Source organism: Talpa europaea (assembly GCF_964194135.1).
Source record: "Talpa europaea genome assembly, chromosome: 1".
Classification (NCBI taxonomy): Eukaryota; Metazoa; Chordata; class Mammalia; order Eulipotyphla; family Talpidae; genus Talpa; species Talpa europaea.
The window spans coordinates 20,915,226-20,939,412 of NC_140073.1; the positions used below are offsets into that span (position 1 = coordinate 20,915,226).

Here is a 24,187-nt window from a genome sequence, read left to right on the forward strand (position 1 = left end):
AAAAACAGACAAAAATCCCTCCCCTCATGGAGCTTATCTTCTAAAATGGGGAGACTTGGGAAACAAGTAACATAGCTAGTAGTGATATGAACAAAGAAATGAAGGTAAAGGGACAACGTGACAAAGGAGGAACTATTTTACCAATTGATCAGAGGTCTCCTCTGATAAAGTGAACAGAGCTGAATGGAGGGAGCCACACACACATCTGATGGAGAGGCTTTTCAACAGAGGAAACAGCAAGCACAAAGAATGAGTAGTGTGCTTGGTATGTTCAAAACACATGAAGGAAGCCAGTACCCTAAAATGGAGTGAGTGAGGAGGAACATAGTAAGAAGGGCATCCATATCATATTGAGCAGTGTAAACCACAATAAGGTCTTCATAATTTATTCTGACTTTAATGGGATTTTGGAGCATTTTTCAGCAAAGGCAGGACAGGATCTGACTTATAATTTACAAGAAGCACAATTCACAAGAAAGTCGCACAAAGAAGAGTCTGTATAGGGTTGAGGATCATGGTAAGGACAACTATTGGGACTTTCCTGGAATAATTTACGTTTAAGGTGGTGGTAGCTTGGACTTGTCTAGTGGGTAGTGGGAAAGGTGGTGAGGAGTGGGTAGATTTCACTTAAAAGGTAGAGGCAACAGGAATATCTGACAGATTGGATGTGGAAGATGAAAGTCAGTAAGTACGAGTAAAATAACAAAAGTCAAAATGATATGTGACAGCTCCAAAAAGAAAATCTTTTTTCCTACAAGAAAGAGCCTCATAAACTTCATGACTGATTCTTATTCAGTCATTCAAATGTGTAATAAAAAACCCCATTAAAATCAGATCAGTTATAAAAACCCTGTGCTTACTCTCATGCAAGGCACTGACTGGCCTGGGGACACATCCAGGGAAACTACAATTGATCTTCCCTAGTGTAGAAATTATACTGTTCTCTTATCATGAGAAACTACCGTACAGACAATACAGTATTCGATAGTTTCAGTGCTAAAACCAAGTTGTACATGGTATGACAGATGGGTGGGAATCTGGTAGGTGTGAGAGGTAGTACCCATTTGCCCTTCCAGATCTGCTCGCCAGCTTCCCCCCATTCTACTGTATGTGCTACATCAAGAGGCTTTCTATGCTTAGGGCTCCAAATGGGCTCAGTCAACTGGCAGTGTAAGCAGGAGGCTGCAGAGAGGGCACTGAGGTCAGAGTATTTTCTTTTCCAGGCTCCCTCTCTGTGAGGTGAGTTGGGGCTGCTCTCCTTTAACTGAAAGGCATAGATTCAAGGGAGGTCTTCCCCAGAAGCTCATTCCTTTCCAGGCCTGGTGACTGCTTCCTTCCTGTGCCTCTTCAAGTCTACAGTGATCACAGCACACCTTGCTTTAGATAGTACCATCTCTGTATCGTGAATTCACAAAAATGGTCACTTATTAAATTCTCCTCAAATTATCCATTTTTTAGAGTGCTTTTGTTTCCCTGCCAAGGCCCTACAGAAAGACCTCAGAGGAAAATATTTAAACCACAGAGAAGTTCATTCCACTCGATGGAATAAAATATGAGCAAAAGAAAGATAGATATTAGGTATAGGAGACTGAGCGGATAAGCCTAAGTGCACATGTAAATTTAACCCACACTCAGATCAGAATCAAGATTTCCAAGTTAGTGGCTTTGCCACAATCATTTATAAATATACCCACTAATCATGGTTATAGATAGAATCCCAATATTAAAACACAAAGTATGGAATCTAGTTTCTCTGAGAAATGACTGAAAAGTTTATAAAAACAGGCAAGAGACTAGGCGGTGTTTATATATGAATTTCATGAAGTTCCCTGGAGTCACATACAAATTTCCATGCATGTATTTTTCTGAAGACATGCTATAGTTTTTATCAGTTTTCAAATAATTTGTACCCCTCTAAAAATCGCTGCTAGTAAATTCCCAAGGAAGCTCTCCTGAAGAGTTGTACATTTGCCAAGCTTAATTCTCCCCTAGAAACAGTTTATGTAGTACAAGAAAGATCTTTATATATACAGTTGCAAAAAATGAGCAGATCACACGCTATAATAAAAACACTGCCTGGCAGGGCCTCCCTGGTGGCGCAAGGGGTTAAGCACCACACTATGAAGCAATCCACAGCCTCTGCAGCATGAGTTTGATCCCCAGCCAGCCAGAGAGAAACCCACATGGCGAAGCAGACCTCTCTTCTGCTGCTCCCCTCAGCAGTGTTTCAGTCAGTCTGCCTGTTCTGTTCCCCACTGTCTATGGTGAATCCTCTCAACACCCCCCTATCTCTGGCCTGTATCCCAGCTCTTGTATGCATAAATAAATAAATCTTAAAAAAAAAAAAAAAAACACTGCCTGGCACTACAAAAAAAAAAAAAAAATCTGTTGATTCTTTCATATACTTAGTAAACCGTGGCACATTTGCAAGGAAGCCGGCTGGATTGTTAGGTAGTCCATTGCTGGAAAATAGCTGCGTGGTTTTGGGAGATTCACTTAGTTTCAGTAAGCCTTAATATTTTTGCCCAATAAAGTGCAGATAATGTCAACCTCACTAGGTTGCTACGAGTCATAAATAAGGAGTTTTAGACAGTGTTAAGCATGTGGCATGTGTCACAGAGCTCATTATAATGCTGCCAGCAAACACCTTTCAAGGAAAACAAGATTCAAAGTATACTTGTAACCAGCAAATCTTTAAATCTTGGATAGATGTGTCAAGGAGGTAACAGTTCAGCAATTGTACTTAACTCACAATAGTTTGATTACTAAAAAGAAGCTTCATTTTATGAAACAGCAATTTCCAACAAGCTCAGAGGAAAAACAAAAGGGTAGAAATTCACGATTTGTGAAATACATAGTGCCAGGATTGAGTGCTATATTCAGAATGGAAAAATAAAACCATGTGTGTGGGAAAAAAGAAAAGAAAGGTGTTAAGTTAGGAGACAAAGTTTTGTGCAATATTAGAAAAAAAAAAATCCAAGATTTCCAAATAATTTAGTTACTAAATAGCATAGCTTCTGTAGTAGGCAGGATAATGCCCCTCCCCACCAAACAGTCCTCCTGCTCCTCATACCCATAACCTGTTGATATGTTATGTTACATGCAAAGGGTAATTGATGAAGGAATCGAAGACACTGAACAGCTGAAAGTAAGCTGGGGAGAGTATCCAGGGCAGTCTGGTGGACCAACAAAATAATGTAATCACAAGAGTCCTTATACAGCAGATCAAGAGATGCTAGGAAACTAACACAGCTTCATTTGGATGTTGTATGCTCTCCCTTACAGATGTCCAAGCAGAGTCAGGCAAGTTATTCACTGCACATGGAAGTAGGTAAAATGGCAAAGCTTATCAGATAGATTGCCTAATTGAATCTGCAAAAGCAGGAGTCCTTAAATGAAGTCTAAGAGAAACTCCTGCATGCACATTTTTTTTAACAAAACCACAAATGCACCCCTTTCTCTGTAGAGTCTGCTTAAAGCAGTTTCTCGAAAGGATCTGTTTTACACACATGTTAAAAACACTCTTCCTAGATTTTTTTCCAACACTGAGCTTTTACTATTCCTTGTGACTAAGGCACGGAGTCTCAGAGTAGCCCACGAGACACCAACATAAAACATCAAAACTCAGCTAAGTTTGTTTTTTAAATGCAGATTGCTGAGCTCCATCCCAGACAGAATCTCTGGGAGCTGTAGGAAACTTAAATCCTTGACACCGTTGTGGGGGTAGTGGGAGGTGGAGGAGGAAGTCAGGGAATTCTATACACAAAGAATCACTTCTCCAAGAAGTGTTTTATGAAAAATTATAGTGAAGAAACTGAAATATTTCACATCACCTAATCTTCAGACATCTCAGTAGTCATTTTACTTTGTAACTCTTTACCTTATTTTTTTCTGAGCTTCAAGTTGCGCAAAATAGGTAGACAATGTTTACAGTGCCAAATTTTTATTAAAATTCATTCTGTGATGTGGAGGTATGTCATACTCAGAAAATGTTAGTCCTAGTACCCTACCAATATCCCATGTGAAGAAAAATAATGCCCAGCATACTACAGCATTACATATTGTCAAATAATAATACCGTACTGTGTCAATATCACTACTAGATGCCAATTTCGTAGAATAAACTTCTTGGTATGATTCCTCTCCTAGATTTGCATTCTCTCAAGTCCATGTTGGATTAAAACATTTTCCCAGCCCTATGTCTGTGATTCAGTAGACATTTACAAATTAAAATTAAAGCTAATAAGGGGGGAGGAAGACAACTAGTCTCGTGGAGCAACCGGAGAGATCTGAAAGATCCCCCCAGCGACCAGCGAAGCGAACGAATAGGAGTGACAGCGGCTTTGAATTTCAGCAACCATGGGCAGCTTTCCCCCATCCGAGATGCTTGACATCCCTAAAGGAACATGAGACGTGACTGGAAAGAGACTTTAGAAAAGGGGGTTAGGACCTCTCTCCACGACTCACAGCATGAATTTCACGGCAAGGTCACAGAAAAGGCTTAACAACGATGGGAGCCAGCGACTGAGTCAAGTGCTCCCAGCTCCCAAGAAAGGCCTTCGAGGCAAGCACTAGGCCAAGTCTGCAGGCTTCTCCCTGAGGAAAGATGTTCAGGGAAGCCCAAATCCCTTTACACCCAGAGGCAGGCCGTCAATCAAAAAGCCCCTGACCCAGGCCCATAGCTCAGCTAGAAAGCAGCTGAGAGTACCCCGGTCACTCACCCCAGAGCCACTGCGTATTGTGAAACCATCTCCAACTAGCTGAATGGCCGACAGACCACCTAGCAGCCCCACCGACCAGACCCGGGCTTCGCCGGCCCCGGAGGCCCACGAGGTAGCGCAGCACCCGCGGGTCACTGCCGAGCCTCCAGGAGGCCGCCATCTTCCCGGCCTTCTCCCGGGGTGTCCGCGGCGCCGCCTGAGCGCTCAGTCATCAGGCTCCTCCCAGGCCCCGCCCCCAGGGGGGGCCCGACGGGCCTTTGACTCCCGGAGTCTCGGGCTCCTCGGCCCCGCCCCCGGCCTCCTCGGCCCCGCCCCCGGTCTCCTCGGCCCCGCCCCCGGCCTCCTCGGCCCCGCCTGCCAGTCAGGCGACTGCGCCGCTGCCTCTACGGGAGACGAGGACCCCCCCTAGGCCCGCCTCCCGCCTCATCCACTCCGCGTCCGGGCTGCCCTCGGCGCCGCCTGATTGCGCGTGGGGCCTCGCTGCACAGACCCAGGTGGAGCGCGGCACGTAACGCCCTGCGCAGATTGGAAGCCGAGGGTGCCCCCCGCTCCTGCCATGTCTGGTTGTCGCGCTACGGAAGGAGACTGCTGCTCGGAGCGTAACGGCGCGCAGGTAGGGGCGGGGCCGCCGTGCCCTTAATTCCCAGGAAACTAGACGCAGGTGGCGGCATCATGGCGGACCCTGGAAAGGGGGCGGAGCCACGCGCCGGCTGGGCGGGGCCACGCGCCGACTGGGCGGGGCCACGCGCCGGCTGGGCGGGGCTTCTGGCCGGACCGGAAGCGGCTGCCGCCCACCTCCATGTCCACCTCCATCTCGGTTGCTGACTTTGAGCCGGCTGCTGTCACCGCTTCGGCGTTGCTCTCTCCGGTGGCGAGAGCTGAGCGGCACACGTCGAGAAATAAAAATGATCGAGCGAAAAGAGCGCTTGATGTTTTAAGTGTGAGCTTTTAAGCATCTGATCGAGAAGTCAAGCCAAAGCAGCACAGGTGAAGTGCTCATGCAGGGGTTACTCTGCAGATCCAGAGCCATGCCTCAGTAGCCAGCACTTTTCCTCTGAGCAGGAGACAGGCTCTGACAGGCTCTTTGCCTGTCGCAGTTTAAGTGGCATGGGTATAGAAACGATTCTTTCTTAAGCAATCCTTTCCTTAAGGAAATCCCCCCTTGGGCAGCAAATCTGTTTCATTAAACACAGTAACAATTTTATGAAACATCTTCGTCATGCTTAGAGAGACAGTGGTGATTGAGACAAGTGAGCAAGGGTATGTAGGGAAATATGAAATAAACGCAATACAATGTGAGAAGCCCTGCTTCAGAGCTACGGAAAGCCCCCTAAAATTAGCCCACTTTATTTGTCCCGTTAGTCTTTCATAGGACTGAAGGTCTCAATTAAAATGTAGTAACACGCAGCAGATTATTATTGCTTAATACTCGTCTATTGTATGTTAAGTGGGTAAGTGACTTCCCCTAGACTAACAAAACGACTCTATGAGGATAGAATGCTGGACAGGCAAGATTGAATAGAAAGGGAGACTATGTTGGATACAGGACTGACAACTCCAAATAGCTCTTAGGCAGGCTGTGAGGAAGATGAGGAATTTAAAAGCAACCTGTTCTTAGAATCTAAGATTGCTAAGCTCTTTAGCGCATGTGTTCATGCCCCAATAAGTAAATCTTGGTGAAACATAATCTAAATGAACATTAAAAAGTGCCTCACAAGGGATCCGAGGAACATGGCCCTTAGACAATTTGGTGGACATGCATGTTTGTTCCAATCAAAGGTCATAAAAATTTTGAACCAACATAATCAAAATCCAAAATATTTCCAACTTCTTTTAAAACTTCAGAATATATGATGGCATTGGCACTTATTCCTTCATGAATAAGTGACTCTGGGTTCAGCTGACTAGTGAGTACCCCCTTAAAGGGGACACGTGTTTGCCTGTCTGCCCCAGCTCCACTACTCACACTAGATTTCTGTTGGCACCTAAATATGTTAGCCCCTCTAGACACTTATGTTTACCTGGTTTTAAGCAAAGAAACAAGTAGAGCAGTAAGAAGAGTTTTAAGAAATCATAATAGTTTACTGTAGTTTTGGCAGGTTTGTGGGCAATTGAGAATCAATCTCTAAGCTTAAGGAAGAGAAATATTCAATTGTAAGTGAATAATTCACAAGTATTTAGTGATTGCCTACTGTATGCCAGATGTTGTGGATCAAGAGTGCAAACCACATGTTTACTTTCCCCATAGAGTATGGCATGTAGCGAAAGATACACATAATTGAAAAGATAAGGATAATATGGTATTTATTCTATGATGAAAAAGTTAAAAATATGATAAGAACAAAGACATGGATGAGTTAGCAAATACCTCATCAGGAAATGATGATATCAACCAAAGCCTAAAGGATCAGAAAGATGAAACTATGTGAAATGGAGGTAAGGGCTTTCCAGATAGAGAAATAGCATGTTGAGTCTGGTGGCTTCTCATATTGAGACAAGTTTGGTGTTAGTGGAATATAAAGTAGGGGATAAGGACTTGGGAAGAGATGAGACTAATGAGGAAAACAGGACCCGAGGCTGCAATCTTACAAGCCAATGCTACAAATACTGTAGCATTTGGTCCTCAGGGCAATAAAATGACCAAAAACATGACAAAAAATTTTGGAGACAAAATTGGTAAGTTGTAGTAACACAGATTAGAGCTAAAGGTAGCCTGAGTGAGGGATTTAGGCAGTAAAATTAGGAGACTTAGTTATTGATTGAGAAGTCACGTAGAAAGAGTTCTAAGTTTCTAATGGAGTGATTGGGGTTTAGATTATGAGCTCCTCAAGTGTAAGGATTTTTGTCTTACTTATATTCATTTCTTTAGGGCTTTAAGTAAAAGTATATTGAATGAACTGTTGTAGCTAGAGCAAATGCCAGAGCAAATGAGGAAGGAGTGATGACTTCCTGCTGGGAAGAAAAGGAATCATGGGTGAAATGAGTGGGTAACTTGGTGTAAAGGCTCATGGTGGGAATTTGACCGGTAGAGTTGGGATAATCAGAGATCCAGCATAAGCAGTAACAGCACAAAGAGAAACATTTTTCTGGCTGGCAAGAAAATTGGCTTAGTTATCTGTTGCTGCACAAGAAGTGCCCTAAACTTAAAACACAAACATTTGTTTCACCCAGTTTCTGAGGATTAGGAGTCCAGGAGAGTTTAGCTGAGGTCTGATTCAGGAGAGGCAGCAGTCAAGCTGTCATCTGGAGCTGCTGTCATGTCAACTCAAGGCTCAACTGCTGCTGGAGGATCTGTTCTGTTCCTCACTGATTGGCCCTAGACCTCAGTTTTTGGCACATGGCCCTTCTGCATAGGCTGAGTCCCCCTGTGACATATAGCTGGCTTACCCCAGAGCAGTTGATCCAAAAGCCAGCAACAAAAGCTGAAGTTACAGCCATTTATAACCCAATCTCAGAAGGAACATACTATCATTTCTGCCCTACACCTGCCCCCCTTTCATCTGCCGCCATTTACAATGTGGGAAGGACTGTTGTTCATCGGGTGAATAACACCAATTGGCAGGGATCATCAAGAGCCATCCTGAAGGTTGACTGCCATGACTCAGTTGAACAGAATTGAGGAATTTATATAAAAAAGTGAAGAAAAATATTTTGTTAAATTGGTGCAAGAAAGCAGAACTTAACTAGAACAAAAAACACAGTATTTGAGCATTAAATGATTTAAGGAATGGAGTTCAGTGACCAAATTATATTACTTTAGCACTAACACTAGAACTAAGGGTAAGTTGGAGTAAAAGGAAAAGTTGTAGACAAGGAACCAATTAGGAAAAGATAAATTTAATCCTCAAGTATTTGTCCCTGAACGTTGTTATTCAACTGTTGCAAAATAAGAAAAATAAAGACAATGGAAAAGCTAGGCTTCCCAATATTAATTGCTTTAAATTTAAAAATCTACCACTAATCTGAAATTTTCCTTCCTACTCTTTTTTACGTTAAAAATTCACTTTATTTTGTGAGAAAGGTGACTATATATAATTAATATCAAATGACTATATATAATTAATATCAAATTTAGCAACCTAATAACAGACCCTAAAATTTAAAAACAGCAAAAATGGTTGGTCTTGGAATTTAGAAGTCTGCAAATCACTGATCCACCTTAGTAATATGAGGGAGCTGAAACCCAGGAAGGGTCACTGATTGTCTTCAAGGTGCTCAAGAGTGGGGCTCAGATCCACATCTTTTGATTCCTAGTCACTGCTTGACTAATGTAAGGAGGTTTTAAGTGTGGTGGAAGTGGAAGGAGATATAGGATTGACTGCTAAAGATTTCTGGGAGAGCCAAAACTGCAATTAACTTAAGTCTGGTTTTGGTGACATGGGGCTTAGCATAAGTGACTCCATGTGGGGCCTGTTGTTTTGTTTGTAACCATATGAAATACTGTTAAGTGTTTTTCCATCACTTACAGTGGAACCTCTAGCATAAAGCAGTTGATTATAGCCCATTTTTAGGTACAGCTTTCTTAAAATTCTTACTCTAATTACAAGCCAGCTCTATCAATAAAAGACAACATTCAGGGGAAAACTAAACACTATTAACTAAACCTTTCTTCTTATCATGTTTAAATATATACTCTGATTTATACTTTCTTATATTGGACAATAACTGCATTTTTACAAATATATCCCTCTGTTCCTGCTGATAGGTGATGATTTTCCTTAAAATTGTAATTTTTTTTTGGCTTGAACAATAGAATTCAACTTTATTAACAGCAGCTGCCATATCATTGTTATTTCTGTAGCATGAAGCTGCTAATTACTATAATACCTCAGTACTAGAAAAGATAAGAGCGAAAGGGGAGACCCAATAATCATAGAGCATTTTCTATACTGTTTGCAACTTGCTGTGCAAATTGATGGTTTTAAGGATTGGGAAACTGCAGGAGTCTTCTCCTTAGAGAAGACTCATCTATATACCCCTCCCCCCAAAAAAAGGAAATAGCAAATTATCTGCACCATGGATACTCTTGGCTAGATTTTGTAAGTGCAGATATTTAAAAAAACAGCCTGGTTTTATTACTAATTTTAACTGAAGAATTTTTAACTCATTAAAATGTAAAGGAAACAAGTATTGACTATGTCACACATTGTGCTGAGAGTTTTATGTCTGTTATATCTCATTTTAATCTTCACCATGTTCTCATTTATGGATGAAGAGTAAATTAAAAAGCCAAAATCATGTTAAGTAGTAAATGGTGTGATGTGGATTTGACTTTTATTTCCCTTAACTCCTTTGCCTGTATCAAATCAGAACTTTAATTTTTCAACAGTCCCATATTTTATTATATATTTTGAAGGCTATTTCAAGTGGATTATATAAAATGTCAACAGTGAATTTGGAAAAACACCACAATTTCAGGTATCCAGTTAAATGGCTGAAAGTCTGTTCAATAATCATACCTTTTAAGACTCAAAGGCACTTTTCCCCACTCCCCATTGCCAAGATTAATCTACACAAGCTTTCTTGCTGTGCTTCTCTGTGCTGTGGGTCTGTCTCTTGTTCACTCTTACCTAGAGGGTGCATAGCCTCATGGGTTCTTCCTGTTTATGTAAGAATTTTCTATTAGATGCCTCACTTTGAGCATGCTGTAGGTTTTAACTAGTGGTTTCCTTAGTTATCAAAATTGAAGCTCAAGGTCACCAGCAGTTTGCAAATATCTTCAGGGAAATCATGGCTTTGGAATTCACTTCCCTGACAGCTAGTCTTAATCTCGTTTCTTTTATGGCTGCTATGAAACTTTGCTTTCTTGCACTTTAGCAATTTATTTTGAAATATATTTTAAATAATTTATTCAGCATTTTTACTTGTTTTCAAGGTAAGGGTTATATATCATACTGCCAAAAATAGTATTCATTGCATTTCTTTTTTGTTTTTTTCATTAATTTTAACTTAAAAAAAAAGAAGAAACATTGGCTTATTTTTTTCTAAAGAAGTAATCACTAAGCTTATAAAAATTAGGCTGGATGTTTCTCCCTACATAGGAACATATGTCCCTTTAGACACATCTTTATAGAATGGACCCAGAATTAATTGTGATTGTTTCTGAGTGAGTGCTTTTTATGTTCTATTCCATAATGAGTCTGGATTGCTTTTGTAATAAGAGAAAACAATATAATACTATGGAAAAAATACACATTTTAGTACAAAAATAAAATTGAACCCACCATACAGAACATGAACAAATAGCTATCATAATATTTCATGTGTATCATGCCTTATTTGAATAACGCGTTTTGCATAAAGAAATTTTCTGGACACACTGAGGCATGTTCCTTTCGGCTCCTAATTCTTTTTTATTCCATCCATTTCAGTAGATATTTGTGATATATAGGGGACATTTCTCCACCTTGTGCTTGCAGCCTCTTCCATAGTGTTGGATTGTACTGCCCTGTACTCAGTAATCCAGTTGTCAAATAATATAGATCCACCTTCTAAACATTAAAAATGTAAAGTATGTTTTATAATAGTTTTGTCCCTCACTATACTCTCTGTCTATGGTGGGTTTTCTTAAACTTCCTTAATAGAAGTGTCAGCTAGAATATCACTTGATAAAATGTCTGTCTTTTTAAGGACAAGGAACATCCGAGACACCTGATCCCAGAGCTTTGCAAACAGTTTTACCATCTGGGCTGGGTCACTGGGACTGGAGGAGGAATTAGCTTGAAGCATGGGTAAGTTCCTGGCTGATTTCATTGCTGAGAATTCTCCATGTCAGTGGACTGCAAAAGCCTAGCATGTGTTATGTCCTAAGAACAATTGAGCAGTTTTATGTGATACTGTAGGTATTTAGCTTCTAAATGGAGAAAAGGATATTTGCATAATTGAATGGAACAAGTGTGCATAATTTGCACTTACAATAAATATGGAAGGATTTATAATAAAACCACAGTGTCTAATCAAAATAATTGATTTCTCAGTCTTCAGAGTAGCAGAGTTAAATAACTTGCTGCCAAGTATGTATATGTGTGTGGAAATATAAACGGTTCCCTCTCAGTAAACAGGATTTGTTTCAGAGGTTTACATACAAATTTCAAAATCACTTAAATGTAGATTACTAACATTAAAAATCCTAAAAATTATGTTTAGCGAGTCAAAAGAAAAACAGTGTACATCTGTAAGTGCTGGTGTCCTTGTTAATGGACATAGCAGCTGCTGGTCTGCTATTTAATTGTTCATTAGAATTATTCATTGTCCTCCCTCCAACAGGATGAAGAAATAAGTAACTTACTAATGCTGAAAACAGTGTTGGTGGAATATCTGGAATAGTATTTTTGGAATAGAATTAATGTTTTTCCCCCTGAAATGTTTTAGGAATATTATTATCTGGAGGATGAGTGTTAAACTGAGTAGATTGATTTATTGCTTTATGCTAATTCACCTTTTTTAGCAAAATTAGAATACTACAATATTTATATACTAATGAGTATATGTAATAACACCCCCAAGGGGACAGCAGGAAGGAAAGGAATGGAATGTAAAATACAGTCAGAGCATTTTGAACAAAAGGGATTTTATGCATACTGCAGGATGATGTCATTGTAATTTTCTCTTCAGTGACCTCATGAAATATTAATTGAACTGTGGGAGCCGACAGGAGGGGGCCTTGGTCAACAAATGTCACAGTTCAGCGGTGGGGACCCACTCATCTGCAAAGGTCCAGCTCCCCCTAATAAATCATCATCCATCCATCCACACCCCTTGCCTCTGACCCTGTGCTAATTTAGTGCTTCATAGGCTTTCAGATTATTTTGCAAAAACCTCCAATTTGACCTGTTTACAGCAAAGTCCTTTGATGACAACCTTTGATGTTACTGTCTCATTCATCCATGTAGGAGCTGAGTTCCAGTAATTTGATTTCTCAAATTATTATTTGTAGTAATAATACTGAATAAGTAATAGTAGTAGTAGTAATTATTTGTAGTAATAATACTGAATAAGGCTGAATGTTGCCTTTAGTTGACTATTCTTTATTTGCATTAGTGTATTAAATGCTGAAGTAGTTTGTGTACAAATAGGAATTCCTACAAAGCTGAAATAACTATTTCTATCTGACTTTTAATGAAGAACGGCAAAGTTGAAAGTAGAAGAATGCAGCTAAGGGGCCATTAGGAACCTCCAGATGAAACTTTTGTGGTCACCCAAACATAAAGGACTATGCTCTTTCTAGAAGAATCTTACTAATCCATGCATTGGCATTGTGTGTGGCCACCATAAAATCATCACTGCCACCTTTTAAAATTAAATGGCTTTTATAGCAGTATAATCAATTTATAGGCAAGTTGCATCATATGTGTAAAGCTTTTTCTTAAGAGCCTAAATGAGTGAGGAGCTCCTCCTAGAGGTCGTAGTTGGAAACAGCCACAATTTTAAAGTACTCTTTCGGGAGTCGGTTAAATTTGTGTGTTCCAGATAAAATGGATGTTTTGTAGTAGATTGTTGAATGTTTTATTAGTATTTAAATGAATTCCTAAGTTCACATCAAGAACTTGATCAGCAATGTTGTTCTTATGCTCTTAGTGAAAGTTTGGTTTTCTTTAAGCAAGTACATTTGGAATGAAGTACAAATCCACTAGATTGTTTTCAAAAAAATATTGATTGTAAGCTCTTTGGGATTAATAAAATTATTTAATGATTGCAAGTTTTGGGTAAAACCATTCCAGCTTATGCTACTGGTGTGTGGTACCAAGAGATATATAGAAAGGTAGGCTAAGTCACATGTGAGACCTAAATCAGTAGGAAGAAATGGAAGACCAAGAAAATAAGAGTTATCAAGGCAATAAATCCGGGGTAATCAGAAGTCGTTGTGTTTAGTTTGGGTCCACACCAAATTTAGCAGTTTCTTGTTTTCACAGCATAGTCAGGAGACACTAACCCTGATGTATGCTATTAGAATTAAAATAAATGAAATGTACCCGGTAAATAAGATAGTTGAGACATAGTAAGATTTAAATATTTTGAAGTGAATAAAAATAGAAGTGAAGTGAATAAAAATAGAAGAAATTGTTTTTGAAGTAAATAAAAATAGAAGCAATTGTTCATAGATATATTATGACTGCTTGTCCCCCTGATTACCACATTGTGAAAGAGCAGGGAGTATAAAGAAATAAATTCCAAAATTTAACACCTTGAAATTCAAAACACCTTTTGTTTGTGGCTTACAGTACCAGCTAAATAGTACACTTTTAGTCTTTGGCATATTTCCCTCCTAGACTAAAAGCTCTGTTATTTTTATCCAGATAGCTTTTTTTTTTTTTTTTACAGGTGTAGATATATTTTTTAAAAGCTTTTTAGTTAATCTTTTAACTACCCAACGTTGATCGAAGTCTAAATTGATTTCTGTTTTACAAAGGTAGTGATAAAAACAGATTTAGTGGACCAAATCACTTGAATAAACAAAATAAATGCTCTGGATTGTCCTACTTGTAGTAGGTTTTATTTACCACCAGACTGTTTTGTACTTCGTTTGGGTCTGTTCCCAGCACTGCATCCAATTCTCCCCACAAGAAATCCCACATGTCCATTTAGCAATGAAGGTGAGTGGACTCTGTACCACACATGAGTCTAGGGTTTCTTCATGTTACACAAAGACAAAAGATTTGAATCCCTGGTATTTGTAAATATATTTGACATATATATTTAAATATAAATAAAAGATGATATATATATATCATCTTCTTAACAAGATGATCCCTACCCATCCCTTCTGGTTCCAGAAGAATGCCATGCTAAGGTTCTCTTTTGCAACAAAACTCCGAAGCAGGAGCTGCTTCATGAAGACAAATGCTTTGCCTTGCATTTCACTCTATAACCAGGCCTTAATTCTATACCTTCATTTACAACTGGGTCCTTAAAGAAATTCTCAACTAGTCTTACATTTTTGTCAGCTCCAAATCTATAGGTTTATTAATAACCACAACTTTGACAGCTTAATTCAGTATAGGCCATCATCCTCTTCCTCACCTTGAAACCATTAATATTTGATCAGAGTCCTCTCTCCTTGCCTTAGTGGCAAAAGCTGGAATGTGTAGGTGCTGACATTTCCTTCATTTGCATGTTATATGGCAACTCTTAAGACCCAACTGAAACTGATAAATGAGCCAGAGTGTTCTTGTTGAGGATAAAGAGAATTTAGAGGCAATGTTTTGTTTGTTCTTTTCGTTTAGCGATGACTTTGAAATTAATTTCCAACTCCACCTTAAAAGCACGTTGTGGTAAATGGAGCGTAGAGCATTCCCAGTAGCACAACCTGTAGCAGAGAAATCTCTAAATGGAGCCATTTCTTTTTAACTTTTTGTTTTTAACTTTTTGCAGTTGCTTTAGCCTTGTTACCAGATATTTTTACAAGATAGATGTGTGTTTCCAATAGGAAACATCCTATTATATTTCCCCACGAAAGTGTTCCTGCTGTAATTTAACAAAACCCCCAGCAGAGGTCTCTAAACTTCATGTTTTATAGGAGCATTTCAAACAATAAAGTTAAACCTGATTCCTTGCAAGACAGAAACCTGCTCCTAATGAGCATATTTTTCCTTGATTGGATTATAGAATAACTGTATTTGACATATAATAGGATAAACTCTGCTTATTCATGCCTAAGGATGCTAAAGATGTATTTTCAGATTTTTATTTCTCCTAACCTAATTAAAGCCTGGTTATAATTGATTTTGTACTGTAAAAAGAAATACATATGAAAGCTTAAAACCCAAAAGCAAGTACCAACATCGTCATTACAAAGACATTAAAATAATTTGGTAATCTTTCTATACAGCCTATACCATTAATTCAATCAAGCAACTATTTATATGACTTAGTTTATAAAAAACATTATTGATTTAACTGCAAGGATATTTTTCTTTGTGCAAAACCAGAACATTAGAATTAAATACCAATTTCTTTATTTTTTTGTATTACCAGCAATGAAATCTACATAGCTCCTTCAGGAGAGCAAAAGGAACGGATTCAGGTATGGTAAAGGGATCCTTAAAGCCAAATGTCTTTTCTTCTCTACTTGACTACTGACTTGTTAAAAGGAAATGATTTTAAAAGAGATGTTAGTTTTGTAAAGTGAGTATTTGTTGTGAGTATTTAAAATGACCAATCAACAAATATTTGCTGAAAAACTAGTTAAAATTTTTTTTTCAGCAAACATTTACTGATTTGTCATTTTAACCTCTAGAAAGTAAAAGTGAATAGTATAATCATAACTGAAAATGAAAAGTGATTACAATTTTGCAGCTTTCTAATACTATCTTTATCAGGCTAGTAAGGTAATCAGATTGGTCTCAAATGAAGCAAAATGATTCACATTTAATAACAGCAAAGCTATTCCAATTTGTTATAAACTTCATTTCAAAATTGTAAGATGAGTCATTCTGTATTAATGCTAGAGTAATACCCAAAATCTAGTTAAAATGACCATAACACTTCTCTCTAGGGCATAATGCTTCATTAATAAAACACTTATATTGAAGTTTGTAGTAAACCCTGGCAAATGAAGGATCCAAGTCAGAAATATGCATGCATTACTACAAAAATCTGCCCATATACATGATTCCTCAGAACTTTAAGAATAATATACCTTATTAGATAAATATTTCTCAATACCAGTTAAGTTTCTCAGGGGATAGAAATTTTTACACTATGTTTTTCCTCTTTTTTTTTTAAAGATTTTTTTATTCATACATACAAGAACCGGGATACAGGTCAGATGTGCAGGAGGGTGAGAGGATTCACCAGAGACAGAGGGGGGAACAGAATAGGCAGACTGAGTGAAATACACTGCTGAGGGGAGCAGTGGGTGAGACAGGAGAGGTCTGCCACGCCGTGCGGGTTTCTTGCTGGCTGGCTGGTATCGAGCCGTGCTGCAGAGGCTGCGGACAGCTTCACAGCGCTGCAAACAGGGGAGGCCCTGTTTTTCCTCTTATGAAATGTGAGGGAAAAAGTTAAAAAATCCCTCTGGATAATTTCTTAATTTTGTCTCCCTAAAATATAGTTTTGGGGCCTCCCATGGTGGCGCAGGCAGTTGAGTGCCGCACTATGAAGCTGTCCGCAGCCTCTGCAGAGCGGGTTCGATCCCAGCCGACTGGGCAAGGGTCCCACATGGCGCAGCAGACCTCTCCTGTCTCGCCCGCTGCTCCCCTCAGCAGTGTATTTCGTCAGTCTGCCTGTTCGGTTCCCCGCTCTGTCTCTGGCGAATCCTCTCATCCTCCCGTGCATCTGGCCTGTACTCCGGTTCTTGTGTAAATAAATAAATAAAATTTAAAAAATATATATATATATACAGTTTTGAAATTATAGACAAGTTGAGAGGCTAAGCTGATGAAATGACAGCAGCATCTTTATATCCGTTTCTCCTTCAGTTTCTAAGGGAAGATTTAACTCTTTTGATAATATTCTTATTAATAGAAAATATTCTTTATTTCTCAAAATGGCTAAAAATGGAGAAAACATGAGACATTTAAAATTATTAAAAAGTGTATATACATGTATGTCAGCACTGTGTGACATTTGTCATTGATGTCGTATAAGTCTCCTTCATTTTTCTCCTTTTCTAAATAGCCTGAAGACATGTTTGTGTGTGACATAATTGGGCAGGACATAAGTGGGCCTCCACCGTGTAAGAAGCTGAAGAAAAGCCAGTGTACTCCTCTATTCATGAATGCTTACATAATGAGAGGTAGGCAGAACATGTACTCAACATAAAGAAAACTTCACAACTCCCCTAAATAATGGTAATTATGATCAGAGTTAAAGTTTCTTGAATACCTACTTACTATGTGCAGGAACTTTGGACGGGTTAACCCATTCAGTTCTTTCATCAGCCTGTGACAAAAGTCTGGCAATACTCCCTTTAAGTAAGTGGGCAGAGACTCTGGGAAGACTTCCCCAAATTAAATAGCCAGTGAGTGTTCGGGCCAGAATTCCAACGCAGGTCAGCCTGACTTCCCTAGATTGTCAGAATGACTGGCTACATACTATGTTTACAATCAGATTCCCATTCTTAGCTAAAAGTTATTTGTCTGGGAACTTGTAGTAGAAGTCAATCAAATGAGGGAGAACTATGGCCTTTGTTTCAGTGGAAGTGGTCCTTTCTTTTTGAAAAATTTATTGTATGATGATAATAGGAGTCTTATTCCAGTTACCAAAATTGTACTAGAAAAACAGCCTGGAAAGGTGGACCCTCGATGACGACATGAAAATAGAAAATTGTAACTGAAGTACTGTCTCAACTGCAGCAATAAAGTCATTATAAATGAAATACGTGTATTTATTTAACAGAGCCACTTTCCTGTAGCCACTGAATGAATGCTGAGGGAGGAACTGTGCTGTGTTCCTTTCCTGGATATTATCAACCAGAACTGAAGGATATAACTTTCAGGGACGGATTATAACAGCGTAAAACTAAATTAACTTCCAACTAGCCATTACTGAATTTTATAGCATGCAAATAACTTCTTAGGTAAATCCATCACTTCTCTACCTAGATATCCTCACCATCCCTTCTGTTACCAAGACATGGACTGAGCTGAGAAGCCTAACTTGGTGACAGAAGATCAGAGTACCTAGGTCCACATTCAAGTTCTGCCTCTTGTGAACCACACAAGTTATTTCACTTCTCTCAGCCTCCATCCTTGACCATCATAACGGGGAAATAGGATCTGCTTCTGTGGTTATAGTGAAACTGCAAAGAGATAAAATTTAAAGGGGGGTTGTCCAGCTGCTGGCACATTGGCATCTCATTAGCTGGAGCATTAGGATTATCATGTCCATATTTATTATAGTTGTACTTCAGACCATCTAAAAGATATTTCTGGAGCATGTATAAAGCAGTATGTTTTGTCCAGATGCCAGATAAAGTTTTTTTTTTCTTTTCTTTCTAACTCTTCTATCAGTATTTTTCCTTCCTTCCCTTACCCTCCTTATCCACCAGTTTATTATTCCAGGCCAAGGAAAAACAAGTCAATGCCCATATGTAAATATTTATGTGTGTTTGTGTGTAAGTGTGTATATGCTTCTTTGAAAGGTAAAATTTCATTTTCACTGAGCATGTGACGTTACTCCTCTCCCAGGAGCAGGCGCGGTGATCCACACCCATTCTAAAGCCGCTGTGATGGCCACCCTCCTCTTTCCAGGACGCGAGTTTAAAATTACACATCAAGAGATGATAAAAGGAATAAGGAAATGTACCTCAGGAGGGTATTATAGGTATTTTTTTTCAATTTTTGCTTAAATAATTCGAAAAGCATTTCTCCTTCTTTTGATAAACAGGATAACTGATCTTTTTGTGCGTTTTATGAGATGTTGTGGGATCTGTGTTAAATAATACCCCATTTAATATTATACTTCCAGATCTGTTCTCAGTGACACAAATCAGATACGGCCCCTCCTCCTCCTCCACCCAGACTGGGTAAATTATAAGCAACAGGAATAATGAAGTGTTTGTCAGAGTAACATAAAAAAACTTTGGCTGAGATTTCTGTAGAGATGGAGAGATTATGTTCCTCTGTTGAGGCACCCAAAACAGCAAGATCACCTCACCTTCACTTTGTCTTTCAGAAGTTTCAGCTCAAACTACAGTTTATAGTTTGTTTTGATTTGTTACTTGTGGAGTATTTTCATTTCTATAAGCATTTTGCGAATTATTTAAATTTTTAAGTAGGCCTCTATTTTTAGGATTTTTCAGTAAAAAAGCTTTTTCATTGGAAAAGCATAGTGGTATAGAACAGAGGCTGTCTAGATAAAAATCAAATAAACCCTTTAGCCCATAAAAACCTAATTATTTATAAATCTGGACTCAAGTGACGTGAAGAAGCATGTTCCCAAGCATTTCACTCGGATGTATTGGCATTCTTACGCCTGAGCCTTCACCCTCCTGACTTCCCAAAGGCCTAATTCTCCCTTGCCTTGTTTAGAAGAAAAGTTGCCAGTTATTATAGCAATATCTTATTGTTACTGCATGTTGTCGAACGTACATGTTTAAACTAGCGTGCAAAGAAATTAATTGATTTGAGTTAATATTTATTGTGTGCCCAAAGCATTTCTCAGCACTGTGAAACACCTATTTACAACTGTTAAATATTTAAGTTATGAAAGTGTACATACTAGAGAAAGTATAGCCCCTTTTGCCTTTCCTGTATCTGGGTCTTAAAGGAGAGGCATTACGTGTGCTATCAATGTCATTGGCATTTGATTACTTTGGCAAAGAAAAGAAAAATCAGTCAAGAGAATATGTGAGAAGGTAGGTGGAAGAACAGCACAACAGAGAGCCTTTGGAACTTTGTGGAAGAAAGAACACGAATGAAAGATGCCATTTGTTATGTGACACATACAGTCTGTGTTGTTTGGAATGTTTCACAGTTTACAGAATACACACATTTTGGAGATGCTGATTGCAATTCTATTTATGGGAAATCAGTAGCTGGGTCAGTCACAGCTCTGGGAGTGCTGATATCAGAATTTGGGGAAGATGCTGAGTCGTTTCAAAAGAAGGTGGGATGGAATAAAAAAAATTTTATATTCTCTATATTTTTTTATAAATCCATCTTTTAAAAGTGAAAACTTTTAAGTACCCTAGTTCTTATCAGGGAAGGTTACCATCTTTAAATATAATGGGCCTCCCTTTTGGAAACCACATACCTATGGTAGAGTAAGGACACTATATTTGACCTTCAAAAGACTATTCTAGCTCTCTTTCTCATTGCCTTAGGAGGATTTGTGTGCTGTTGACAAAATCAGTGCTTTGGATGGACTTAGCTTTCTTTCTGACTATTCAATATATGCTAGTGGAAAATAAAAATCTGTGGTTCTCCTGGCCAATACTAGGGAAGATTTGAGACTAGCAATTCATCCCTTACATATTCAAGAATTTTACTTAAGTGAGATAATGGGCAACTTCATACTGTTTACAATAATGGTTGGCCAACTTATCACAGGACAGCTACAAAGCCTATACCTGCCCTAAATTAGTGATTTCTGAGATTCTTTCGCTAGAGGTGTTGTTTTGATGTTGTTGTTAAGATATTATAGAGGTAGTAAAAAAGCAGATGTTACAATAACAAGGCAAGAAAAATTCCTGTGAAAAGGAAAACATCTGCGTTTTGATTACTTATAAATGACTTCAGGGATAGACTTAATCTTTCCAGTAACAAAGTCGTTTGCTTAAATATTATTACTTGAACAGAAAGGAAGATGCGTGTTCCGATTTCATCACATGTATTTACCAAAAACAAGGATGGCAATAAAAGAAGTTCTGAGGCCACAGATTTGAGAACACCCCGAAAATGTTTACCTTTACTAGTTTTCTCCTGGAGGTTCTTGCTATCCCACTGCCATAAGCCATACCTGTATTGGCTAGATGAGACATAGTAAGGTCCTACAGAGGTAAAATAAAATTATTTTATATCATTGGGAAATTCCTCCTTAATAAGTAGTTCAACTGTTAATCCTTCCCACTCTTCTGATTCTGAGATCTATCATTTGCCATCTCCTGTTAAAAGTACTATGCTTGTCTCTGCTTCAAATAAATACTTGTATGATCTTGATATTTCTTTGTTAGGTTTTGGTATCCTATACAAATTTCTGCCACTGACACTCAGGATTAGAAAATTGCCTGCCAAATTCCCAAGGTGCCTTTTGATACAGATTTTTATGCAAGATACACAGAATAGCATGCAGCATCTTGTTTGTAATTTGGAGCGACTTTTCAGCTATAAAGAGAATGTCTAAGTGGTTACTTGAAAAAATTATAAATGTTATATATGTATACGTTCATTTTAAAAAGGAAAGTGACTTGTTTCATCTCACAGATACGATGATATGTTAGTGGTCCCCATTATTGAGAATACACCCGAGGAGAAGGACCTCAAAGAACGAATGGCTTGTGCAATGAACGAATACCCAGACTCCTGTGCAGTACTGGTCAGACGTCATGGAGTATATGTCTGGGGAGAGACTTGGGAGAAGGCAAAAACCATGTAAGCCTAAATCAAAGAACATTCCTGGGACAAGTCATCACACTCCAAATGTGAAAGAGAACAAAATACAGTTTATCATTGAAAAGGAAGTGTGATTGTGTGTGTGCGTGTGTGTTGTTGATCAAATTGGCTTAAATCTAAGTAGCTTATCATTATTTCTTGATATTTGTATTATCTTCATTATGTAATATTTATTGGATAAATTATTTATTTAGCACGACTCTGCCCTTTGATACAGACAAGGAGACAAATATTGTTCACAGTTTAAGTCTGAAAGACAGAATAGAGCAAACCAAGTCTAATGATGATTTGCCACATTTATTTTTTAAAGTGTGGCACATAGTAAAAAATATAAAGTTCAATAGAGAGTGTATTATAAACTTCCTTTTATTTCCTAAGATGTAGATCATGAAAAGGTTGCATAATTTATTATGATCGCACTCCATATTTTAATAATGTTGGGGCAAAATAAGAAAAACTTGGCCTAGAATTAAATATGCCAGAAACAGGGCTAACTTGATGGACGGGGTTTGGTGAACTCTGTTTTACTAAACACCTTCTTGCTTTTTCTCTCATAGGTGTGAGTGTTACGACTATTTGTTTGATATTGCTGTATCAATGAAGAGAGTAGGGCTGGATCCTGCACAGCTTCCAGTTGGAGAAAATGGAATTGTATAAGCCAAATGGAAGTTTATATCCAGAGCAAAAGCTTATCTTATTACTTAAATGAAACTTGATGGGTTTTAAATGAATTGAAAATTTCTATGAAGCTGTTATTTTGTCCCTAAATACTGCAAATTATCACCCTGAATCTCTATTGACATTGGATGATATTTGCTTAATCCTTGTAATTATAAATGACAATTGAATGTAATAAAAAAATGTATAATGTTTACTTTTAAGTCCTGTTCAAAATATTTTCCTTTAAGTTCTTTTCCATACAATCCCAAAGAAACTCTCTTTTCTTTAATGTTGCTGGTGATAATAGATTAGACAGCAGATTTCATTTTCACTTGCTGTAATATTGCTATCATAAAATCGATGTGAAAAGGAAAGGTTAAATGTATCCCTTGCTGTTGATGTCAAAGCTGTTTTATAAATTTTCCCCATGTGCTATGGTGTTTCCTTATAACATATGGCACTCATTGTATATTGAAATTGCTTGTGAAATTCAAATCAGGTGATATTAACTCAAAGTCTCCTAGCCAAGTAAACCCTGACCTACCCAGCGATGCCATCAGACCATGTTTTTTTTGGTTTTTTTTTTTAATGTAGCCAAAAGCTACATCAACTTGATCATGAAAGTTTTATTTCACCATTACTTTTTTTTTTCAGTTGGGGGAGAAAAATTAATAATATACCATCTCCAAAATTTTCTGGAATGGGGGCATTTCAGTCCTTGTTATACCACTTACTTGACAACCACACACAAGTAGGAAGGCCTGATTGGGAAAAATGACCGTGCTCAGTCACCTGTCTCACTACAGATTTATGACCACAGATCTCCTATGGGCACTCCATACTGACTCATAAACCTGCAATTCCTTAGTAGTTTCATTTTCCCCACCTTGTGACTATTTCTTCACCTTCCTTTGTCATTCATCAAATCTCCAACATAACCCCCCCACCACCACCACCATCAACTCTCAGGTGAGAGAAAATACAGTCTATTGTAAAGCAAACTCACTATCTCTCCTTCACTATCCCCCCACTTCCTTAGAACTCACTATCTTCCCCTCACTATCTCCCCACTTCATTATCGCCACCAACCCTCTGCCTACAGCCTTACTTTGCCACATTCTTTCTACAGAAATGCTTCTAAAGTCAGTTCTTCCACTTAAGCCTTGGAGGCAATGTTCACTGACCTTGGAGGCTTTGCTTTTGCAAACATCTACCCACTTAACCCATTTCTCAGTCATCAATTTTTTACCCTCTTCACTGGATCTTTTCCATTGGTATGAAGATATGCCATAATATCTTACAACTTTAAAAATACACAAACCTTGTCTTCTGCCTTCAGTTAACTCCTCCTTCAGAGCAAGAATTTTTGAGGGTTGTGCACTTGTCTGTCAATTTCTGCTCTCTCAGTTGTTCCTTGGCTCACCCCAGGCAGGCCACACCATTCCACTGAAACACTTTTGCCACGAATAAGGGAAACCCCAGATCCTCAGCCTCTTTTCTTCCTTTTCTTCTTTGCTCCAAATGAAGCTGCTCTCTCCCCTGACACTGGCAGGTGGTGGTGGTTTCCACTTCCTCTCCTGTTGATGGGCCTGGGGGCGGAGTGAATGAATTCCCCTTGTTCCATTATACTCAGTGGGCCTTCAACCATAGTGAATTCCTGCGCTCTCCTGACACTGTTACAGGGCAGGGAGAGGGGCAGCCGAAACCCTGCAAACCTGCCTATTTTAAATGGGTTCTGCCATCTGCCGCATC

General features: G+C 38.7%; 2 protein-coding genes across 4 annotated transcripts in view; one reads left to right on the plus strand and one right to left on the minus strand.

The window, feature by feature from the left end:
* PDHX (pyruvate dehydrogenase complex component X) overlaps positions 1-4,914 on the minus strand; it is a gene marked incomplete at both ends in the record, with an annotated part of 52,417 nt that extends 47,503 nt beyond the window's left edge. The window contains one exon of one of the 2 annotated variants that reach the window (XM_084245249.1): positions 4,722-4,914. In XM_084245249.1, the coding sequence (XP_084101375.1) occupies positions 4,722-4,881 (160 nt within the window). The remainder of the gene's footprint in view (positions 1-4,721) is intronic. The other variant, XM_084245250.1, reaches the window with a different exon arrangement.
* Positions 4,915-5,168: 254 nt separating this feature from the next.
* On the plus strand, positions 5,169-22,432 carry APIP (APAF1 interacting protein; the record flags this gene model as incomplete). Of its 2 annotated transcripts, none has more annotated exons than XM_084239796.1 (7): positions 5,169-5,334; positions 11,352-11,452; positions 15,696-15,744; positions 17,340-17,457; positions 18,851-18,986; positions 21,587-21,754; positions 22,333-22,432. In XM_084239796.1, exons 1-7 carry the CDS (start codon positions 5,278-5,280, stop codon positions 22,430-22,432), a joined length of 729 nt encoding a protein of 242 aa, XP_084095922.1. In that variant the 5' UTR covers positions 5,169-5,277. The 2 variants fall into 2 exon arrangements, with proteins under 2 accessions (XP_084095922.1, XP_084095923.1); XM_084239797.1 differs by having other exon boundaries at positions 21,587-21,715.
* Between the last annotated feature and the right edge of the window lie 1,755 nt (positions 22,433-24,187).